Source organism: Urocampus carinirostris, chromosome 3 (assembly GCF_059441175.1).
Source record: "Urocampus carinirostris isolate Australia breed hairy pipefish chromosome 3, RoL_Ucar_1.0, whole genome shotgun sequence".
NCBI lineage: Eukaryota > Metazoa > Chordata > Actinopteri > Syngnathiformes > Syngnathidae > Urocampus > Urocampus carinirostris.
The window spans coordinates 36,596,622-36,621,974 of NC_142351.1; the positions used below are offsets into that span (position 1 = coordinate 36,596,622).

Sequence of the window (25,353 nt, forward strand, 5' to 3'; positions counted from 1 at the left end):
TAATATTTCTTTATTATAGTTTTACTGTAGTATTATTTTTTTTATTTTTCGTAATAGAGATCACTGAGATCAAATGGAAGGGGAAAATAATGTTTATTTGTACAAATAATGTTTCAATAACACATCCTTTAAAATCATAGAAAATATAACTAAATAGCTATAAACCTCTCAAATGGGTCACAATTAAAAAGCCAAGGCAGAAATGATAATACTCCAAATGTGACTTGGTCACACCGGCCTGAAACAGCCCGAGCGCGTAGAGGAGGCCCTCTGCATGAAGTAATTCTCGATTCGTCTTCCGATGTCCAAGTAGAAGTCTTGAAGTTCATCTCCAAAAAGTGGTTGCCACGCCTCCAATATGGCGACTCCGGTCACAGCCCACAGCAGCAACAACAGCAGGAGGACAAGGAACAAGCACACTGCCCATCGGGCCACACTCCATGTCTGCACAAAAGAGGTTAAAAAGGAGAAAGGCGAGTATACTTAATATCACGAGTAAGAAAATTTGATGCTGCTTTTAAATTCATACTCAACAGACACCCTATTCAAGCAGCTTTTAAAACTCACTATTTTCGAGCAAATTCTTTCTTAGGGTTTTTGGTTGTGCTTTTTTGCTGCTCTTACCACAATAAGATTTAGTGTAGGACTCAAGCCCTACAGAATAGGCCACTGTTATACTTGTCACCACCAGAACAGAAGTAGGACGCAGATGCGTAACGTTACTCACAAGTTTAAACGTTACTCACAAGTTTATTGAAATATATAGGTAAGGCAGTGCCAGCGGTCCGGTGCTTGCTGGACGCGGGAAGCAAGCCGCTCACAGGATCGGAGCGTGTTCCGAATGCGGAAATGGATCTGCCGGAGCAGGAGTTAGACGGAAAAACCGGTCGTTAACCGGGACGGGAGATCAGAACGTGGTCGGGGTAAAAAAAAAAAAAAACGGGTCGTTAGCCGAGACAGGAGATCAAAACGTGGTCGGGGTCAAAAAAAAAGGTCGTAGCAGGAGACAAACGGGGAAATCAGGAATGGACGAGTGGAAAACGGGTGACAAAACGGGACCTCCTGGAGTCAAGAGTCAAAAATGCTTGCCTTGTGAAAACAGAGGTTCGCTGACGGACTGACAACCGGCGAGTGAAAGGACTGAGCTTAAGTAGGATGGGGAACCAATCAGGTAACCAGCAGCAGCTGGCGCCAAACGAGCAGGCACAGGTGAGTGTAATGAGTAATCATGACGATACTCTCATTTTTAATCTTATTTGATTACATACCTGTCAACCTGTACGTTTTTGCCGTACAAAGTACGTTTACTATGCATTTTAAGACGTGTACGACGTACAAGAAAATCTGTAATAAATAAAGGCAAATTTGTCAATTACGGGTACTGTTGTAGAATATAAACTTGCATTTGTAGAATAGATTTGTATATATTTGTTCAGGAGACTTGCTGCCATGTAGAAAGACTAGCGTACAGTTGGGAGAAATGTTGCTTACATCTCAAGAAGGTCTCGGCGGACGAATTAGTATAAACAATCCTCCTTAAGGGAGGACAAGAGATAACGGCAAAGGGCAAGGTGACATAAACTGGCATAAACTTAAAAATACTTCCAAATAAGGACGGAACCCTGGGCATGTACACGTGAAAGGGTGTAGCGTGAAAAGGACGGGGCCAAACTGGGTACACGTGCTATGTTGAAACTATAAAGACCCACGCATATCTGAGATTTGCTGAGTTTCTCGTTGAAATTGTTGTATCAATAAAAAATTTAAATTCCTGCATTCTTTGAACACGTATGAGACGATTTCTCGACCTATCTTCTATCTATCTATCTATCAAATTGGTCTTATCTTCATCAGTACCATCCGGTATACACCGACTATCACGAAACCGCAAATCAATCAAGTCAAACGAGTTCGCCGCGGTAGCCTCTATCTCGGTATCGTTTTTTTCGTTGCAAACAAAGCGAGCGTTTGATGCTACTGTGCGCAAGCGTCTGCCGCTGTAGTGCCTAATTTTGACTCCCCTGCAAAATCCTTCCCCCCTCGCGTGAACGCGCATTCTGCTGCGCTTCCGACAATAGCGATCTTATTCTATATAATAAGCTTGTTAAAACAATAAAACTATTGTCGGAAGCGCAGAAGAATCCGCGTTCACGCGAGGGGGGAGTATTTTGCAGTGGAGTCGAAATTAGGCACTACACCGGACGACTACACAAGAACTACAGAAGTGATTTTTTGCCATTTCATCGCAAAGCACAACATACCTCCGACAGTTGCCGATCACTTCACAAGGCTTATATGAAAAACATGTTTCCCAGTCACAAGGCTGCAAAGGTTTGTATTTTCTGTCCTTGTTAAATAGTCTGTTTGAAATTTAAGATACAAGCATCAATGGTTGATATTGTGGTTTGGTTTACAAACTAGAAATGCCAACATTTTTTCCTCCCAAAAATATATTTATTTACAAATTTAAATTTATAGTCTAATTAATAGATATTTTAGTCACGCTGATAACACTTGTTCTTGATTTTTTTACTTATGTCATGTACTGCACGGTTGTCATGGCCCCGGCTGACCTGCATTTCCTGATTACTCCTATGGGTACTTAAACGTTCCCTTTGGAACTGCCCTTTGCCAGATCATTGTTTACCCTTGTTGAAAACCTGTTCATGCCTGTTTGATCTGAGTAATGACTAAATTGTAATTTTCCTTGCCTTTGAGCCTGCTTTGTTTCGTTTTTGGTCCGTTTGTGTGTTGGACAACTTTTCTTTCTCAATTAAAGTGACAGATCGTCTACGCAAATGAGTTCAATTTCCTGATTCCCGACCCGTTTCATGACAGACCCGTTCCGTTTCGTGACAACTTTATTTTTATTATTAAGAATATGTACAGAATGATATAACAAAACACATGTACAATATAACATGTTAAACTACATAAATAAACACGTTTGAAAAAAAATATAATAAATAATATTATTTTGTATTTTGTAAGGGAAAATACGACAGTTTGTAAGGGCATGGAGCCTTGGAGGTTGACAGGCATGTGATTAAATTGTCTTTATTGTCATTGATTACAACATAGTGTCCAATTGTTTACTGCGAGATTTAATGTGGTACTCCTGGATGAACGTGTAATACAAAAACAATTATAGATTAAAAAAGATATTAGAATGAAAAAGCAATATATATATATATATATATATATATATATATATATATATATATATATATATATACAGTGGAACCTCTGTTTTCGAACGCCTCTCAGTTCGAACAAATCGGTTCTCGACCAAAATTTTAGAGAAATTCTTGCTTCGCTTTTCGTTCAAAAAAATCGGAGTTCGAACGCCGGTACGCTAGGGTGCGATGCTGAGCGGCGTACGGGTGTAGATTGCCCCCACCCCTCGTGAAGAACTGTTATGACGTGCGCGCGCACTTCTTTTCGCTTTCGTTTTGAATATCGGTGAACCGAGTGTTTTAACCCCTAATTATGCCTTGGAAAAAGGTCGGTGCAAGCAGCAAAGTTGCTACAGGTGAAAAAAGAAGGGTAGTGTGTACAACTATAGCATTTAAGAAAGAAATAATAGCAAAATATGAAGAAGGTGTGCGAGTTTCCGATCTTGCAATACATACAGCATGGATTCTGCTGAGCACCACAAAGGTAAGAAATCCTATTCATAATTCTTTTCTTTATCCTTTAATCACTCACCACTTTTTGTGGAGACCCGGGTGCTAAATGACGTGTAAACGACCTGATTTTTTTAGTTGTACACGTTCATGTTAGCGTAATCTTTCGTACGGAAGATTACGCTAACGCGAACGTACGATTAGCCTGGGTTAGCTTCATGTTTACGTTCATGGTAAACATTCAGGGTGTTGGAACGGATTAAAACGATCTTACGACTTCCGGTGGCGCAATGAGGTAGACGGCAGCAAGGAAAGTAGCTCTGACAAAAATCACTAAAGAGTAATGTAATACTTACTTGGAGAAAAGACAGAAAGGGTACAAATTGTGACCCATATTTATGAGAAATTCTTCAACAAAACATGGTCAAGAAGGGGAAACTTGTTGAGGAAAAGGGCGCTAAGGAGAAAAAGATCGAGGGAGCAGAAGGAATGTCATCGGTTGACGAAGGACGTGATTCGGCCATCCTCCATGAAATCCGTAAATTACGGCAAGAACACACGGAAGCAGCCCGGGAGAACAAGATTTCGATGACAAGACTGGAAAAAAGCATCGAAGAACTTCTGGAGCGCACTGGGTTGCTGGAGCGGAGGGTGGAAAGCATGGAGGAGCTACATGCTAACACGGAAGAGCGAACGTCAAAACTAGAACAATTAACATTCTCCTTGCTCCAACAAACTGCCAAACTAGCAACAAAGTGTGAGGACTTGGAGTCGAGATCACGGCGGAACAACATAAGGATACATGGGATTCCTGAGGGTGCCGAAAGAAACGACACAATCGGCTTCATAACAAACTTTATTAAATCGAACATTCCGACAACCGAACATATGGATGTGCGCATTGAGAGGGCACACCGCTCACTGGGGAACAAGTTTCAAGGTAAAGCACTGCCACGGGCAATTATCGTACGTTTCACCGACTACATAGTGAAAGAATCCGTAATGAAAGAAGCATGGAAGCAGAAGACAACGTACGAAGGCAAGACCGTTTACTTCAACCAAGATTACACCACAGAAATCCAAAAAAAGAGGAAACAAGTAAGGGACGTTATCAAAAAGTTAAAGGAAAAGAACGTAAAGGCACAATCACCATATCCCGCCCAGCTGAAGATGTTTTTGGACACAGGAATAAGAACATTCTCTACACTGATGGAGGCAGCAACATTGCTAAAAGAAATGGGGATCGAAGTGGAAGAGGACAACACGGAGACACTGCAAAAGATGTTGTCAAAGAACATTTGGACCACAGTGACCGGAATCGAGAGAAAGACAAGGGAACAGCCCCATCATAGAAGGTGACTTACAAGCTCCTATGGAGCAAAACGAAGCCATATTCGGATTTGGGGAGAAAGAGTAAGGACCATATCTGCCCTTTCTATTATAAATTCAATAAGTTAGAAGTAAGTAAAATACCAAGTAAAATTATTATCTTTAAATCAAAACAATGTATGTATTTATATTGGCATAGAGCTACTTTAAAATATTTAGTTAGTTATAACTATGGACGACGGTACAAAAGTTGTTCACGCACTGAGTGCATATTTCCAGGAGGGTAGCCACAACTCTCCAATTGGACTCTTGGAAGACATGGGTTTTTGTTTTTTGGGTGTGTTTTTTTTCTTTTTGGTGAGAAATTATGTGTGCTTGTCAATATGTTTGTTAGTAATTTGGTTTGTTTTGTCAATGGAGGTGTTAGTAATTAATGTAGTGTTTCTGTATGCTTCAAAAATCAGTGAGACTCAATACAAAGCATGAGCAATCTAAATATTGTTTCATATAATGTACATGGGCTAAACCACCCCATCAAGAGAAAGAAGATATTGAATCAACTCAAGACATTGCAGAGCTCAATAGCCTTATTACAAGAGACACATTTGACCGAGATTGAACATAAGAAGCTAAAAAGAGAATGGGTGAACCAGGTGTTCTACGCATCCTATGGTAAAAGGAGGGGAGTAGCAATTTTACTTGGAAAAGGGGTGGCGTTTAAAGTCGAAAAAGAAGTGAAGGACAATCTGGGGCGATATATAATGATTATAGGGTCAATGGCCGGTTGGGAAATATCAATAATGAATGTTTATGCACCAGTTGAGGAAAAGGGGACATTTTTTCAAGTATTAGCTAAAGTAATAACCAACTGTGCGAAGGGAATGTTACTTATAGGAGGTGACTTTAACACTGTACAGAATTGCAAAGTGGACAAGTATCCTTCAGTACATGGAACAAACACAAAGAGGTCGAGGATGTTGAATAACATAACTAAAGAATTGGGATTGATAGATCCATGGAGAGAGAAGAATCCCCAAACTAAAGACTATACTTTCTATTCAAACCCGCATGGCAGCTATTCGAGAATTGATTACTTTTACATTTCAAGACAACATATGCATACAGTAGTAGAGTGTGGTATAGAGAATATTACTATAAGTGACCATTCTCCAATTACTTTGAAACTAAGTTTAGACAATGAACCCCATTTTAGGTATTGGAGGATGAATGTATCTCTCCTCTCAGATAAAAACGTAGTACAGGAAATAAAACGGTGTATAAAAGAATATTTCCAAATCAATGACAACAATGAGGTTTCTCCATCAATATTATGGGAAGGAGGGAAAGCTGTAATAAGGGGGAAATTAATTGAAATATCGTCCCGGCTGAAACGAATACGCTTAAAGGATCAGAAGGAATTGGAGGATAAGATTAAGGAACTAGAAGAAGAACATAAAAAAACACCAAGTGAATCCAGATTACAGGTATTAAAAATAACCAGAAGCAAATTAGATGAACTTTTGACAAATAAAGCAGAAGGGGCTCTGCGCTTTGTGAACCAGAGATACTATGAAATGGGCAATAGAGCCAGTCGACTGCTCGCCTTCCAACTTAAAAAGGCCCAAACAGATAGAATTATATCACAAATAAAACATCCTATCTCTAAACAATGTTTAGTAAAACCCAAAGGTATAGCAGAAGCATTTGCAGATTATTATAAAGAATTATACAAGGACTCAGAAAATGACTTAGATAGCTACACGGCACAAAACTTTTTAGGAAAACTACATTTACCGACACTAACAGGAGGGGATACATTAGAAATTATTCGCCCCATTACAAAACAGGAAATACAAGACACAATAAATAACTTAAAAATAAATAAATCACCAGGAACGGACGGATTCCCGGGGGTGTTCTACAAAAGCTTTAAGGAAGAATTAATACCAGTACTGCAGAAAGTATTTAACTATTCTCTAACAAAAGGAGATCCCCCCAAAGCATGGTCGGAAGCCATCATAACAGTCCTGCACAAAGAAGGAAAAGACCCAATATTGTGTGAAAGCTATAGACCAGTTAGTTTACTTTGTAATGATCTAAAAATTCTTACAAGCATACTTGCAAAAAGAATGCAGAAATTTATAGCGAAATTAATTAGAAATGATCAAACAGGGTTTATTCCGGGAAGGCAGGGTGCAAACAATATTAGGAGGATACTAAACATAATTACGAGCACAAAATCTAAGACCCAACCCTCGATGTTACTGAGCTTGGATGCACAAAAAGCTTTCGATGGGGTGAAATGGAGCTTCTTACATCAATCACTTATAGCCTTTGGCTTCCCTCCAATATTTGTTGAATGGGTGAAAATAATCTATAAAAATCCTAAATCTCGCCTTAGAGTAAATGGTCACTGTTCAGATTTCTTTGAAATCAAAAGAGGAGTCCGGCAAGGGGATTGTTTAAGCCCACTCTTGTTTGCAATAAGCATAGAACCACTCGCAGAATCAATTAGACAAAATGAGCAAATAAGGGGGATATTGGATGAAGGAGGAACAGAACATAAAATATCATTGTTTGCAGACGACCTGTTGGTAATGCTGGAGGAACCTTCGTTATCAATACCACCACTGTTGGAGAGCCTTAAAATATATGGAGAAGTAGCTGGGTATTCAAATAATGAGAGCAAATCAATAGCAATGATGATATCAGGAAAATGTCCAACAGATGTGAGTGAAAGATTTGATTTTAAATGGACAAATAAAGGGTTTAAATATTTGGGGGTGACCATTACACCACATACCACACAGCTGTTTGATGCAAATTATGGAATGTTGATAAAAGAAATAAGGAAAGATTTGGAAAAATGGGAAATTTTGCCCTTAAGTCTTATCGGCAGGATAGAAACAATCAGAATGAACATATTACCAAGACTATTATTTCTGTTTCAATCCCTTCCAATTCTGATCCCGGCATCCACATTTAAAATGTTAAATAAGTTGATAGCAAAATTCCTTTGGCAAAACAAGAAACCTAGAATAAAATACAAAACCCTGTTAGCTCCTAAAGAAAAGGGGGGCCTAGACCTACCCAATATTAAATATTACTATTGGGCAGCTCAAATTAAAGCACTCATCTTGTGGATTACTACAGACAAAGATACGATATGGGTGGACATGGAGCAGCGATCTTGTCCAAATATGCCTGTGGAATCGTTACCATACATATCAGTCACGAGGTGGAATAAATTAAAAATCCAGAATGAATGGATTAAGGGAACTATTAAAACTTGGTCAACAATACAAAAAAAATTAAAAATATCAAGATCTGTGAATAGGGCTACCAAAATAGCGAAAAATCCAGACTTTAAACCTGGGGTTATGGAGGTAGGGTTTCAAAAATGGGCCCAAAAAGGACTGATGTTGATTACCCAAGTATTGGAAGCACAGGCAATGAAATCATTTGAACAACTCCAACAAGAATTTGACCTACCCAGAAATGATTTCTACAAATATTTGCAACTAAGACATTACCTCCAGAAACACGAGGAATGGGGGAAAATATGTAAGGAGCCGACTAAGGTAGAGCAATTATTAATATCGTATACAAAAGGACAATCAATAAAGGGGGTTATATCAAAACTATATAAAGCCCTGAGAATGGACCTCAGTAATGAGGACATGGCAGTTAAGGAAAAATGGGAACAAGAAACTAATGTAGCGATAAAAGACAACGAATGGGAAAAAACATTGAAAGAGGGACACAAAATAACCAACAGCCCGACATGGAGGGAGTTTGAATGGAAAGTAAAAATGCGATTCTTCTATACACCCTCTATCACTTCAAAGTATAAAAATACCTCGAATCTATGTTGGCGTAACTGTGGGGGGGTCGGAGACTTTACGCATATTTTCTGGAATTGCCCTGTAATATCAAATTTTTGGAGAAGTATCCAGAGAGAAATAAAATTAATCACTGGCTGGGAGTTGCGGTTGGACCCAAAGGCTTACATAATAGGAATTTTGCCAGAAGAATTACTATCTGGTCAACAGAAATATATACTAAGGGTAATGCTTCTGGTAGCAAAGAAAATGATCACAGTGTCCTGGCTGAAACCACAACCGCCTGACATAAAACAATGGAGAGACAAATTAAAACAAATGTACATTATGGAAAAAATCACTGCAAGACTTCAACTGAAACTTGACCAATTTGAGAAAAGATGGAAGCCTATCACACAAATTTTACTTGATGTCTAAACACCTCCCCCTAATTATTATGTGTTTTTTTTTTTTTTTTTTTTTTTTTTTTTTGTTGTTTTTTTTTGTTTTTTTGTTTTTGTTTTTTTGGGTGTATATTTTGATGTATTAATTTATATATATATATATATATATATTTCTTTTTGTATGGATTTATTGTATGAGCATTTATTCTTATTTTCTATTAATAACATTTTTTGTTCTTTGTTGTTCCTTCTGTTATTTATGAGTGTGTCAAGTGTATATATTTTGTGTTGATGTAAGATGGGGGAATCAAACCTCTGTCAAAAATGGGTGTGAGAAATAAAAAGTTAAAAAAAAAAAAACGATCTTACATTACTTTTAATGGGAAAAACGATTTTCGGTGATCGAACAAATCGGTTTTCGAACAGGGTTCTGGAACGGATTATGGTCGAGAACCGAGGTTCCACTGTGTGTGTATATATATATATATATATATATATATATATATATATATATATATACGTATATATATATATATATATATATATATACGTATATATGTATAAGGTAGTACCTAAGTTGTAAGTGCATCATAAAATAGTGCAATCAAATATTGAAATGACATTAGAAGCAACATCGTGCAAAGTGGAAAACATAATATGGAGATACATTTTTCTGAACAATTCCCAAGATATTTTTTTTTACAGTTTTTTGCGCTTCGGTGGTGATTGCTTAGGGAAAGAAACAGTCTCTGAGCCTGTTAGTCTTTGTTTTTAAGGACTGTGAAACGTCTGCCAGAGGGCATAGGAGTCCTTAACTTATTTAGTGCCAACCATTTCTCTGAAATAGGAAGTTTCGGTGCCAGCATATTTTGATTTATTTTTGAAGACCTACAGAAAATGATGCTCTGTAGCTTAAATAAGCAAAGGGCATTTCAAAAGAAAGCTGGAAGCCTCATCTATTTTTTTTTTTAATAAAAAAAGGATGCCTCTATCTTTTACCCTTGTGTGGTGAACAACAGTTGAATATCGCTTTTTTTTTTTTAAATACTTGTTTCCAACCAAGCTAGTGAGAAAAACGTGCTTTTATGAAAGTGTGCATTTAAAATGTTGAAGTGTCCTTGGGCAAGACACTAAATCCCTACTGCCTCCAATAAGCAGGTCGGCGCCTTGCTTGGCTGCATGGCCGCTATTGGTGTATGAGTGTGTGTGTGAATGGGTAAGTGTGAAGCACATTGTAAGGCGCTTTGAGAGGTCTTCATTGACTTGAAAAGCTCTACAGTATATAAATGCAGACCATTTACCATTTACCATTTAAAGCTGAACTTTCACTTTGGTGTTTTTTTAAAGCCAATGGGGGGCGCGCTTTCACAGTCGATTGTTTTGATTTTCCTTTTGCAAATAAATCAGGTGACTTTATTTTTTCCCAGTCAAGACCCCTTGTTTTAATTTCGTCTTCAGCGGCGCCATTTCACGTCACTGTTTCTCTTGGTTTTACAAGGTGAAGACTTATTTTGTTGTTGTCTATGTAAAATATTATTTCAACATGGCCGTATTTGTGATTAATGTTATTACCGTAAATTCCGGACTATAAGCCGCTACTTTTTTCCCAAATTTTCAACCCTGCGGCTTATTCAGAGATGCGGCCAATTTATGTAATTTTTTTAACGGCCGCCAGCGGCGCTCGAGTATGAAAGGTAAGATTTAGACCGGTGGATTTATGCGCCAAAGAAGATCACAACTTATGAGCGTAATCATACCCTCATCGTGCAAATTGCACAACATAAGGCTCATGACACTTTCAACACTGTATGTAACATTCCACATGCCGACATTTCTTGTGTAAATACCATGTAAATTATAACTATAGCCTTATCCCCCTTGTTTTATAACCTTATCTTCTCTGTTCCTTTATCTTCTTGGCTCATACCTCACTGTGAATGTGTAAAACTGGAGTGTCATGCCCAATTTCGTTGTCACAATATGTTAACCCATTTTGTAACAATGACAATAAAGGTATATTCTATTCTATTCTATTCTATTCTATTCTATGACGCAGCTTCCAAGTTAGAAGCAAACGGGCCTATTGCTGGGGTGTTTGAATTAAGGGAGCGTGGAACGATGTCATCATGATAAAGTTTCTTTCCGACATTGAGAAAGACAACTTAGAAGTCATTACCAAGGAGGAAGAAGCGGATGGTCTGCCGGGATTCTAACAATTGCAGCATTATTTCCTTAACGGACTAATTTGCAGGTGTGCGAGCGTCTTGTTGGTAGCGTTCAAGATATCCCTGTAGTCAATTTGAATTTTGAAGCGTCCAATAATTTTGTCTAGCCTTTATAATGACATTATTTCTCATTTAACCACAATTGAAATATTATTATTGCTATTTCGTTTTCATTGTTTTTTTAGTATAATAATTGGATATCACGGCATCACTAGTCCACTAGATGTATAATAATGTTATTTTAGTGACTAAAAGTGGATGTTTCTTCAGTGGGTACAAGCAATTTGGTGTGCCATTTCATAATGAGATTGTGTCAATTTAGAGTAATAAAATATTGCTTTAGGAATATATTTTTTAACAGTTTTATTTTCCAGACTTTATAAGTGCAGGACTCTAAAAACAAAATGCATACTGGTTACCGTTTTGCTGCGATGTTGACCGAGCTGGCCAAGCTCTTGGCTGCGCTGAGACAGTCGAGTCTGACTGGACTGGAACTCTTGCTCCATAGTGTGCAGCTCAGTCTGCAGGGCCTCACACTGCACACAATATATATATATATATTTTTCAAGAGGAATAACAGGCAGGACCTTCAAATCAGTAACTTCAATTACAAGTTTTTTAACAAAAGCTTTTCTTATAGTGATCGTTCTCATTTGAACGAATAACCTGGAGTTTCAGATGGCAGGACTATCTTGACACCGAGGCTTCAGTTACATTTGAAGCCACAGAGGGCAGGTGCAAGTAGAGAATTAGAGTTCACTGCAGTGATAAAATACCGTTTGCAGTCAAAGCATTGAACTGGCCAAATAACATTTCAATGGGTCTGCGGCATCTCAAGGCAATATTAGATATACTGTACATTTGAACTCATCTACCATCAGTGTTGGGAGCTATGTATTACAAGATAAAATCCTGAAATCGGGGGGTCAGCCTAAATGCAAAAGTTTGGTTGTGTGTCACGAATCAGTAGCAAATGGTAGGCAGAATATTGGGAAGGGGGTGTGGCTTATACAGGAACGCGAAATCAATGGATCAAACGTCAACACAGAATTAACCATAAATGTGTTCTGAATTTTGTTTTTTTTTTCGTTGTACAATTATTTTTGCAATACACCATGCCTGGAAAATAAGAAACTGGCTTGGACGATACTCAGCAATGACGGAGGAAATCTACGAGTGTTTTGAAGCCCATATTCAAAATTGAAATGCAGTGTCTCAGCTAAGTGTTTGTCAGCTGAACTCTCAGGATTACACAATAAATATGAAGGCTTCACCTCTTTCTCAGGTTGATTTAAATGCTTTCTTCTGTTTCTTTTATTATGAGACTATTTCTAAGCAGTTTCAAGGGGTCAGCTTCAATGCGAGTATATATGGTAATTTGTAACTATTTACCTGCGGCTGGCTGTCAATCAGTTCAGGGTGTCCCCTGGTCACTGCCCAAAGATAACTGGGATGGGCTTCAGCACCCCGCAACCCTACTGAGCATAGGCGGTGCAGATAATGGATAGATGGATGTAACTAGTTACTTTCAGAGTAAGGCGCTACTGTCAGCACTGTGTCAGTCTTTTGCAGAATCACTTTTTAAATAAAATAACCAGTAACAGTAGCTGATTAAAGTAATGGACTGTTACAGGCTCGAGGTGTCGTTGCTATTGTGCACTGTCCGGACAGATTTCAACCTATTACCTATTGTTTTCTTTTATTGATGTTCACTATGTTTTATGTACTGTTACCCAATGCTCAATCTATTGCACCCTGGTCATCCTAGAAGAGGGATTACTGCTTGTGAGGCCCCTTCTCAAGGTTTCTTGTTTTCCTCGTGCTGATGTTGTGTTTTTCCTTGCCCGCATGTTGGTTTAAGATCAGGGGATGGTGTTATTGTAACCTATGCAGTCCTTTAAGACATTTTCTGACGAAAGGCTATACAAATAAATGAGACTTGACTTGACTAATACTTTTTTTCAATAACGCGCCCAACACTGTCTAGCAATGCTTGAAAGCAAACACGGCCTTTAAAAATCACAGACCAAGAAACACAATATCGGACATGTGACACAGGATCAATCCTAAGAGATTGTGGTGTGTTCCTTGTCACCTCCTCTTTCTTGAAGCGGAGCTCCTCCTGAATACGCGGCAGCTGCTCCTCCATGTAGTATTCCCCCTTTGGCTGGGCTTCATCTTCTGCAGGCATACACTGAATAGCCGCGTCCTGCCTTTGGACTCTGCTTTCTGAAATAAATCAGATGTGAATTTACCCATTTTCTAGAAGAAACTGTAAAGCTGTCCAGTATAGGTTTTCATCATTTTTTCAGCAGTTGCATATTTGATGTTGTATTCAAAACAAATGGAACAGTCTGCGGTAAGATAGTTCGAGGCCCCCTGCCCTAATTTGTGTGTATTTTAAGCACCTATCTGGTGTTGAAAAAACAATCAACTATAATATTAACGAGCATTTAATGAAATACTGGTGGGCCAAAAAATTAGCATTTATTTTACATAACATTAGCCTCTCTTAGGAGCCGGTCACACAGCCGTTTGCGGCTGAATCACGGCTAAAATTTTGCGTTTTTTTTTGCCCGTGGTTGCCCGCGATGGAAAATGCGCAAAATTGGCCAACCCGCTGTTCATCGGTGGTATGCCCGCAAAACAGACGCCGGCGCCTGTTCCGCTTCCTCATCGCGTCATTTCTGCGTCATTTTCTCGTGTGGACCACGGGTATGAAAGCTCCCGAGCCGGTGTTGTGCCCAAATCCGACTCCTACGCAACAACCCCCCACCCCCACCCCCTCGCATGAACGCACATTCTGCTGCGATCGCTTTTGACTTTTTCATCCGCGTTAACAAACGCATTTTGTAGAATACGATCGCACTTTATTGTTTAAATAAACGCGTTATATAGACTAGGATCTCCCAATTGTTATAATTATCTCGCTTTATTGTTTTAATAAGCGTTTTATATAGAATACGATCGCTTTTGTTGGAAGCGCAGCAGAATGCGCGTTCACGCGAGGATTTACCTTTCGATTACGTTCACAACAAAAACAAAGAATGGTTTAAGTTGTATTACATTCCCAACAAATGCAAGACGAAGTGGTTTTGGTTATATGTTCGCCATTACATTCCCTAAAAGTGAGATAAAACGAGGTAAAAGTGGTTGTAGTAGCGAGGGGATGCAAATCTCGGCAGGGATGCATTTCTCGGATAACACCGGGCTGTAGAAATCATAACCACTCAAGACACAGTCCCGTGAAGATCAAGATTTCAAGCTATGGCATCACTTTTATTTTATTATCTTGAAAAGAAATGTCAAGAAATAAAAATGGATTAAGACGAGGTCACTACGCTGACGGGAATCCATGTTCACCCCCTTGACGTCTCGAGCACAACTGACGTGTGCTCGGCAAATCGCGCTGTATATACGCGGAGAAAGGCGTTTGACTGTCACACGCGTAACACGCTAATTTCACGTAATAACACAGCGATACAGGCGCAGAACATGCTATTACCATGCTCCACCCACGATTAAAAAAATTTCCCGTCCTACCCATGTGTAACCACGCCCTGGCCGCGGCCAGAGCACGTCGTTCTGCGTCATTTGCGCGTCATTACCTCGTGTTGACCACGTGTGCAGCACGCGGTTTAACACGTGCTCAAACTTTTGAGCAGCTCAAAACTTTTTCGCGCGGCCAACCGCGTGTGAATTTCCGACCGCGAGTAAAGCACTGCTGTATCTCGTCTATATGGCGGTCTCTAAACGTCCAACAGCGCCCAACAGTGTCTGCTTCACGGCCAGAGATTTCTGGCCGTGGTTCAGCCTCGATACGCTCGTGAAAGGCTGTGTACCCGCGCTCTGAAGAATTGAGCAACGCAAAAGTTTTTCGCGCTGCCACCCGCGCCCGAATTTCCGACTGCGTGTTAAGCACCGCTGTATCTCGTCTGTATGGCGATCTCAAAGCGTCCAATAGCGTCCGCCTCACAGGCAGAAATTTCTGGCCGTGATTCAGCCGCAAATGTCTGTGTGACCGGCCCCTTAGAGGGAGCCGCCAACTTGTTACTACAAGTACCTAAAAAAGCCCAAAACCTTACAAAATGCTTGCTCAAAAATGCGAAGAAAAATGGTCCAGTTTGATCACTTTGTATTCTTCCTTGTAATTTGTAGTACTTGTTTTCAGTTGCACCACACAGTACAGAAACAACGAGTGGTCAAATAAAACACGCTGTCCCTCTAATGTTTTTCCAGCCCATGCAAATTATGTATTCATTTTTAACTGATCCATTGGTTTATTTTTATACAAATTCTTAAATGTTTTTTAGTTTTTGATTTTATTTTGTGTAGCATTTTGTTTAAATATATTTGAGCACAGTGGAATGTTTTACAAGTTCTTGTACAGAAAAGTCGATTCGGCTCTAACTCCCCGTGCAGAGTTTGCATGTTCCCCCCATGCCTGCGTGGGTTTCCTCCTGGCACTCCGGTTTACTCCCACATTCCAAAAACATGCCTGTCAGGTTAATTGGCCGGTCCAAATTGTCCCTAGGTGTGAATGAGGGAGTGAGCCGTCTGTCTCTGTGTCCCCTGCCCACTGCCCGGAGATGGCAAGGATGGGCTCCAGCACCCCAGCAACCCTACTGAGGATAAGCAGTGTAGATAATGGATGGATGGATGACAACATGCACAATATCCCGAACAACATCTTATGGACCCCGGCATCTGCGTGTATAGTCAGGCCGCTAACAAAGCCACAAGATGGCAGAGGGAGAAGAAGCCAAAACCAGCCAAAACTCGGATTCTAGGCAATGAAGACACCTCTTGATACTTCGCCTTCCAGTTTTCGCTGGTTGACTATTTTGCGAGAAAAAAAGAGATCGCATCAGCACCCCTTAACTTGAGGTCGCCGATGCCGATTGGCCAATTCGTATCATAGCGTCTTCTATACTGTATTGTGACCTGCTCTACACTACACTACACTATTTTGCAGTTTTCCTGGCCCCCGTTAACTGCGAAAACCGAGGAAGCTACTTTTGTTACAATTGGGCCAGTCTCTAAGCACTACTTTAGCTACTTATCCTGATATGGTTGTTATTTCATTCTTCTCTTTTAAGTCTCTATTTTGTGTTTATCTTGGAGTGTTGTGTCTAATCTAACTGTAAACAACGGTTACTACAATGTTATCAAATACAGTTAAGTCGATTCTGATTCTGACCTAAATTTTGCTTATGCCCCTTCATAAATTGATAGTAATCCTCGTGCATGCTTTTGTTGAACTGCATTTTGTTCTTCTCGCATCTCAGTGTCGCCAGTTCCTCATTCAGCACCGCTTCTCTGGCCCTGGACAGCTGCACACACACCCGCAAGGAAATGTCAGATTGGGGTACCGTACAGTGTACAGCAAGGGTTCTGTGTATCGACCTCGATCTGCACTTCTTGCTGGCGAGCTTGTTCACTGCTGACGTCCAGCTCCTGTCTGAGTTTCTGACTGGTGAGCTTGAGCTCCTCATAAAGGCTCTGAAGTCGCAGGACATCTGCCTTGGCCGTAATCAGTGCTTCCTGGTGACACATGGTTTTTAATAGCAGTGTTAGATCAATTATAGAACTATAACATAATCTATTTAACGTTCACTATTACTCACGAGTTCATTCTGTTTTCTTACAATAAAGAACATAGTATATACACCTGCAAACAAGATTGCACAGGATGCCAGGGTTGATCGTTACTTTGACTATTATTGCCCACTGTAGTTCACTTTTTTGACTACTGTGCACTCTTTACATCATTATCAAAAACTGGTTAGTAATTTTTATGTTCTTTGATTAACACACCCTTTAGGGTGAATCTGCTTTCCGTAACCTAGGAGATTTAAAGGGGCTGTGTGTAATATTTGACCCTGAGATGTTGCTGAATTGTGTCATGCAACCAAAAATGAGAGCTACAAAACAAACAGAATACAAACTATGGTGAGTCAAAGAGACCAAACTGTACCAATTTTCTTCTTTTGTCCCACATTTTCCCCCAAAAGAGATAAAAGAACAGAAAAGAAGAGAATAGATGAAAATAAATAAAATGATAAGAGAGAAAAAGAAAAACATGAGAAAAGGAAAGAAAATAAAATGAGAAAGAATGAAAGGAAAAAAAGAGAAGAACATGAGCAAAAGAAAAATGAAAAAGTTAGAAAAAAGGAAAGAGAAAAAAATGTAGTACCAAAGGAAAAAAGAAAGAAAAAGAAGAGAAAATGAGAAGGAAAGGAAAAGAGCATATGAAAAAAAGGGAAAAAAATAAGTAAAAAGAAAGGATGAAGTAAAATGTATAGAATAGAATAGGAAAAGGAAGAGGAAAAGAAAAACAAGAAAAAAAAACAAAAGGAGAAGAAAAAAGACGGTTTTGGTGCAGTTGTAGCAGTAAAATGGACGACTCCCCCCAGGTTACCCTCATGTAAAGTCTAATAAATATATTTAAAAAAAAATAATCTTCATATAATATTACATTTGTGTTTGCTTATTATTTAAACCAATTTTTCTTTTTTTCAGTGAGTGGATTTTTTTTACCACCAGGAGGTGCTAAATAATACATACGGTCCCTTTAATACCTTTCGAACAGTTTGGAATTTTAGAATCTTGAGGGTTTGTGTACAGTCCTCTCCTGCTCTCCTTGCAGTTTCAAAATTCATTAATGTCTTCTTTCCTTAATCTTAAGTGTCTCCATAACAATAAATTGATCAACTACATACCTGGGATTGCATGGCTGGGTTCCTCAGAGACATAAACTCAACAGCTTTGTTAAATTCCTCATTTTTCTCTTCTGTGACCTTCAGAGTGTTTTCTTCAAACATGGTTCTCTGCTTCTGCATTTGGTGAGCCAATTTTGTTGACGTCTCTTTGGGAAACCTCTGCAAGTATACGCATGTGTTTTTAGAAGCGCAGAGAAGAATAATGCATCTATTTCTTTGCTATGTCAAAATTGAGATAGACAGACGAGTACCAGGTATTTGTAGAAGGAGGATAATTTTAATGTATTAATTGTACAATGTGGTAGAGGGATTGATGATAAATAAACATAAAAAAATGCATGCTGCACAGCTTATCCTTAGTAGGGTCGCGGGGGTGCTGGAGCCCATGTCAGCTGTCTTCAGGCAGTAGGCAGGGGAAACCCTGAACTGGTTGCCAGCCAGTCGCGGGGCACACGGGGACAGACAATTCGCTCGCTCATTCACTCCTAGGGACAACTTGGACTGGCCAATTAACACGACATGCATGTTTTTGGGAATGTGGAAGGAAACCGGAGTGCCCGGAGGAAACCCACGCAGGCAAGGGGAGAACATGCAAACTCCACATGGGGAGGCTGTGGATGCTGGACTTAAACCCTGAACGTCTGCACCGTGGGGTAGCGCGCTAACCACACAGCCGCCGTGCCGCCCATTTTACAACCAATTTGATTACCGTAAATTCCGGACTATAAAGTGCACCTGATTATAAGCCGCACCCACCACATTTTAAGAGGAAAACCGATTTTGTACGTACACAAACCGCACCTGTATACAAGCCGCATACGCCCACATTTAAACATGTAACACAAACACAAAATTAACCCAAACCCGACTTCAAGTCCCGCGATTGAAAATAAATGTTTTTTTTTTTGTAAGTCAAGTCTTGTTTATTTGCATTGCCCTTAATCACAAAAAATCTGCACAAACCACCATTACGACAACCCCTGATTTTTTTATTTTCTTTTTACATGGGTCCATTTTTCTATCTGTTTTTTCCATCGTGGTCAGAAAGCGTTCATCTCTCAAGCAAATTTAGCGCTTGCAGCTTCTGTTTGATGTAATATCCCACGAGGATCTGAGGCCGCTGCTGTCCTTCATTAAGGTCCACAGTCCAAAAATCACAGCCGGCAAAATCAACGGAAAATGATACCGGTACTTAAGGTTTGATGCAGACCTGCAGAGTCCAGGTCCTGTTGAAAGTAATCCAAGGAAAAAAGTGTATATTTCCAAAGGTAAGGGTGGGAAAAATATATCAGATGAACATATTTACTCACTCAACTCCTTTTTCTTTAACCAACTTTTTACCCCCTCTTCTTTCCTTGTCTGTCCCTCACCTTTAGCGGTCCCCACTTAAACTCGGCACCCCGAATTTGTTCCGCCCCTCATTTTTCGTTCACCCGCAAAACATATCAGAATAAGTGTCTAAAATAAATACAAATAAATACATTACAAAAATATACAGTTGCAAATACATATTATACATGGTTACACATATTTACAAAGAAAGATGGTACACTGAGAGAGTTTTCAAAGCTTTAATAATAATAATATAGCTTTGACAGGGCAGTTAATGGTAGAAACACTCGAGCGCCGCTGGCGGCCGTTGGAAAAATTACATAAATTGGCCGCATAACTGAATAAGCCGCAGGGTTGAAAGTTAGGGAAAAAAGTAGCGGCTTATAGTCCGGAATTTACGGTAAATAGTTTGATGACAAAAATTAATATACAATAAAATGTATAAGTAAATGACTGCATGTTTGTTTATTCATAAACCGCTATTCTAAAAATGTGCCTGAGAAGAATGCCAACAAATATTTTGAAAAATGCCCAAAAATAAAATCAGCCTCCTACCTTTCTCCCTCATGTATTGCCGAGCTATCAGATTCGAGATTGTATCGGTAGGTACACAAAATAAAATCACGACTTCTTTTCTTCCCTGCCCTTTTGATAGTTTTTTTTTAACTCAATTCGAGTCAAAAAGTTTCACGACCCCTAATCTAGGAGGTCAAGATGGAGACTACTACGTTATCTTCTCATTTTAGCCTCCAACGTCTCGCTGATTTATGTTTGCCACTTGTGATCTATTGGTCTTGAGAATGCTGAGTTCGATTTTGGGGTTTCAAATTGGATTAGATGTAGCTTTGAACTGAAACTGATACCTCATTTTATAGAGTTTTTGGCCTGTTAACCGCTGTAGGTTTTGGTCCACCGAAGGTGTGGAGCTCCGATTCCTGTATATTATTTCTTTACCTGTAGGCAAGCTTGCAGCTGTGTCTCCAGAAGCTTTATCTTGCTTCTCAGCACATCCTCACTGCAACGCGCCTGCGGGTTGAGCAAGGAAACGGATGTCACGCTGCACCTTTTGAAATCAATGCGACACTATGACAACGTAACAAAAGCGAAGGCGGGACACCGCACTGTTGGTGGAACTTCCCGAGGTGACAGCTGCCGTCGCTTCCGACGTTTCTGAGATGTTTGCAGTGTCTGAATAATGGTGCTTACTTTCCATATTGTGTTGAGAGCGTTTTGCAGCTGGGCGCAACAATTCTGCAGCGCTGCCACTTTGTTCTTTATTGCCTGCTCCCTCCAAAGACCTTCCTGGGGAGAGAAATGGTGGGTATTATATAGATCTGTGATTTTTATAGTGTTTTTTTTTTAATTCTCACTATCAATTGTGTATAGTAGAGCCAAAAATGAACCGTCCCTCTGATTTTTTTCTTAATCTAGAAAAAACATGTAAGACATCCTGCACCACAACATAGACCTGCTTTTAGATGGTCTAAACTCTAAAGCTTTGTCTACTCTAAGCTGCCTGTCACAATCCTGCACTCTGTGATCTGCTTCTCTGTATGGTCTCTCTCTGTCACTCTCTCACGCCTCTTGCTCAACCTTACCTTTTTGGGTCACTTGGTCATTCACTTGTTTGCTTAGTTGTTTGGTTAGATCCCTTAACCACTACTGTTGTAGGGGCACCATTTTCTGTGGTGTGTCTTGTGAAAGTACAGCCTGGTGGCGCACATCCCTTTCCATGCCAGTCGCTAACTTCCTCCTCACCATTGGTGGCACTTGTCTTGATTCATCTCTTCCCTTTATTAGTAACAGACCCTTTGGTTCCTCGCTAAGTCATTGTCTTCCATTTCACGTCCCAAGCACTTTGTCTTAAACTATTGTCATTCCAGTGTACCGAACCTTGTCAGCCCTTCTGGATCATGAGTCATATTTTTCTGAAGTAACAGTACTTTTACCTGAGTGACACACTTTGGGGATGCAGTTATATAATTCAGATAACTTTATCATAAATACCATACTTACCAAACTATCAGTTTAACACCAAATCACAAAATCCAAAGAAATGTTCATCCTCTGTGTCACAGTAGAAGTTGCGCTTCTTCCTATTTCCACCTCTGATTCCACCTGTCAGACGTCATTTTCACTTCTCGCCAATAGCTTACAAGCGTTACAAACTTTCTGCTTTTCGGCTGCATACTTTACTTTTTGCGTTTGGAATCTGCAGAATATGATTTCCTTTTTGGTTCCGTTTTGTTCAGTTTCATTTCGCTGCACTTCGGCAAAATGCGCACTATGGCGCCTAAGTGTTTATTTCGGTGCTGTACTTCGAAGTGTACACTTGATTTGAGGGACTCTGGCCCGAAGTAAACCCCAAGCTGCGTACTTCAGCCGAAACGCACACTTCAGCGTCAAATAATGCACAGCGCCGAAGTAAAACTTCAGCTTTACTTCGGGCTCGGCCCCTTAAATCAAGTCAAATGATCGTGTTCGGCCTTGTATACCCTCGGGCCGGGTCGGATTGGGCTGGATTTTTTTACCTTACCTCTACTGTGTGGGCTTACTAGAACATCTAACCCCAATCTGTCCTTTCAAACACACATTAAGAATATTACTAGAACAGCTTTTTTCAGTCTCCACAACATTGCAACAACAACAATAAAATTCCCCCTCAGCTGTCTCAGTCGGATGCAGAAATTATAATTCATGCATTTGTTACCTTCCGTCTCGATTACTGTAATGCACTACTCTCTGGTGTCCCGAAGTCCAAAATCAAGAGCCTTCAGCTGGTACACAATGCTGCAGCGAGGTTTTTAACTAAGTCAAGAAATTTTGATTATAATACCCCGAATTTAGCTAACCTGCATTGGCTCCCTGTTCGCTTAAGATGTGATTTTAAGGTTCTGTTGGTAGTACAGTGTACAAAATCATGCATGGACTCGCTCCCTCATATCTTTCAGATTTAATTTCCCCCCCTATGTTCCGGTCCGGAGCCTTCGCTCTGAAAATGCTGGTCTACTTGTGATCCCAGGTTCGAGGGCGTTCTCCATTCGGGTCCCGGTGCTGTAGAATGCTTTTCCCCCTGAGATTCGATCTGCAACCTCAGTGGAAATGTTAAGCTTAAAGCACACTTCTATTCTATTGCATGTGAATAACCTTTATTTTATGTTGACAATATCTGTTTATTTATTATTACAACATTCATTTCAGCCTGGTCATCCTGGAAGGGGGATTACCTCATGTGCGGTCCCTTCTCAAGGTTTCTCCATGTTCCTCATGTTGAAGTTTGAGTTTATCCTTGCCCTCGTGTAGGTTTTAGATCAGGGGATGGTGTAATAATAGTCCGTAGTTGGCAATTATCTGTGGTATGTGCAGCCCTTTAATACTCTTTTTGATTAAGGGCTATACAAATAAACACGACCTGACTTGACTAAACTAACTCTCGCCTGGGCTTGGATCACAATTGTTGCCTATCTACCTGACTTCTTGTGTACCAAACAGTGCCTGATTAAAAGACTACCGTTTGTTGTACTTTTCTGCACTTTGCTTCTACTCTATCCCAAGTTAGCCGATGACATTGCCAGTTCACAAGATGAGTCCGGAGGTGTCTGAATAAGACCAAAAGAACACCAGCATTCATTCTGTCACTACCTTCAGCATGGCTCAATTTAACATGAAAAAGGAATCTTGCACTTCCATGAAAAATCAAGGTGTGCCTGTATACTGGACTGTCTCAGAAAATTAGAATATTGTGATAAAGTTCTTTATTTTCTGTAATGCAATTAAAAAAACAAAAATGTCATACATTCTGGATTCATTACACATCAACTGAACTATTTCAAGCCTTTTATTATTTTAATATTGCTGAATTTGGCTTACAGCTTAAGAAAACTCAAAAATCCTATCTCAAAATATTAGAATATCATGAAAAAGTATACAAGTAGGCTATTCAACTAATCACCTGAATCATCTAATTAACTCGAACCACCTTGCGAGGGTTTCCTGAGCCTTAAAAACACTCAGCTTGGTTCAGTAAACTAAATCACTGCTGATCTGACTGCTGTCCAGAGGACCATCATTGATACCCTCCATCAGGAGGGTAAGACACAAAAAGAAATTTCTCAAAGAGCAGGCTGTTCACAGAGTGCAGTTTCAAAGCATATCCACAAAAAGTCTGTTGGAAGGAAAAAATGTGGCCGGAAACGCTGCACAACCAAGAGAGATGACCGCAGCCTTAACAAAATTGTGAAGAAGAGCCGCTACCAGAATTTGAGGGAGCTTCAAAGACAGTGGGCTAAAGCTGGAGTCCAGGTATCAAAAGCCACAGTTCACAGACGTGTCCGGGAAATGGGCTACAATAGCCGTATTCCCATGGTCAAGCCACTTCTGAACTCAAGACAACGGAAGAAGCGTCTGACTTGGGCTATGGAGAAGAAGCACTGGACAGTTGCAGAGTGGTCCAAAGTCCTCTTTTCAGACGAAAGCAAGTTTTGCATTTCATTTGGAAGTCAAGGCGCCAGAGTCTGGAGAAAGGCTGGAGAAGAGCAAAATCCAAGTTGCTTGAAATCCAGTGTGAAGTTCCCACAGTCAGCAATGGTTTGGGGAGCCATGTCAGCTGCTGGTGTTGGTCCACTGTGTTTCATCAAGTCCAGAGTAAATGCAACTGTGTACCAAGAGATTTTAGAGCACTACATGCTTCCATCTGCTGAAAAGCTCTATGGAGATGAGTATTTCATTTTCCAGCATGATCTGGCACCTGCCCACAGTGCCAAAACCACCAGTAACTGGTGCACTGACCATGGCATCACTGTCCTTGATTGGCCTGCTAATTCCCCTGACCTGAACCCCATCGAGAATTTGTGGGGTATAGTTAAGAAGAAGATGAAAGACACCAGACCTACAAATGCAAATGAGCTGAAGGCCGCTATCGAAGCATCCTGGGCATCAATAACACCTCAGCAATGCCACAGGCTGATTGCCTCCATGCCACGCCGGATTGATGCAGTAATCCGTGCAAAAGGATTCCCAACCAAGTACTGAGTGCATCAATGGACATTTTCAAATGTTTGATTTAGTTTTGCTGTTATAAAATTATTTTTTTTACTTGGTCTGAGGAAGTATTCTAATATTTTGAGATAGGATTTTTGAGTTTTTTTCAGCTGTAAGCCAAAATCAGCAATATTCAAATAATAAAAGGCTTGAAATAGTTCAGTTGATGTGTAATGAATCCAGAATGTATGACATTTTTATTTTTTTAATTGCATTACAGAAAATAAAGAACTTTATCACAATATTCTAATTTTCTGAGACAGTCCAGTATATGCTCCAAGATGGGTAGTAAAATAAATATAAAGTAATATCATAAGTAAAATCACGTTTAAATCATTTACATAGCCAAACCACAGGCACATTTGCCAGACTTAAAGCCATCTGGAGGGACAAGGACATAGCAGTGACATCAAAGATCAGACTCATGCAAGCGCTTGTTACTTCCATTTTCATATACGGTTGCAAAACATGGACTCTTAACAGCAAAACTGAAAAAGAAAATCCATGCAATGGAGATGCTATGGTACAAGAAACTTCTAGGCATCAGCTATTTAGCACAATTGCAAACGCTGCGCAACACCATCAGAAGACACATCGAAACCTACAAAGAACTGTTGTCAACTGTGCGCAGACGGAAACTTTAGTGGTATGCTCATGTCACAAGATCATCAGGACTGTCCAAATTAATTCTCCAGGGCACAGTCCAAGGGGGCAGGAGGAAATGAAGACCAAAAATGAACTGAGCCGACAACATTAAGGAATAGGCTGTTGCCAACTTTGCCACGACCCCAAAACAGGCTGTCCAGAGTTGCGTCCTCATTGATGCCCCGACTACACATCCGGTTAAGGGATCC

At 40.0% G+C, this 25,353-nt stretch overlaps 1 protein-coding gene across 5 annotated transcripts in view; it reads right to left on the minus strand.

Annotated features, from left to right (window-relative positions):
• Positions 1–74: 74 nt before the first annotated feature.
• The window catches only part of traf3ip3 (TRAF3 interacting protein 3), a 31,887-nt gene continuing 6,608 nt past the window's right edge, over positions 75–25,353 (minus strand). For 4 of the 5 annotated variants that reach the window (XM_088331656.1, XM_088331658.1, XM_088331660.1 and 1 more), the window contains 8 exons: positions 20,666–20,761; positions 20,414–20,485; positions 18,128–18,286; positions 16,812–16,949; positions 16,606–16,738; positions 13,501–13,634; positions 11,825–11,941; positions 75–444 (listed from right to left, as the gene is read on the minus strand). In XM_088331656.1, coding sequence (XP_088187782.1) covers positions 229–444; positions 11,825–11,941; positions 13,501–13,634; positions 16,606–16,738; positions 16,812–16,949; positions 18,128–18,286; positions 20,414–20,485; positions 20,666–20,761 — 1,065 coding nt within the window. In that variant the 3' untranslated portion in view covers positions 75–228. The remainder of the gene's footprint in view (positions 445–11,824; positions 11,942–13,500; positions 13,635–16,605; positions 16,739–16,811; positions 16,950–18,127; positions 18,287–20,413; positions 20,486–20,665; positions 20,762–25,353) is intronic. The other variant, XM_088331657.1, reaches the window with a different exon arrangement.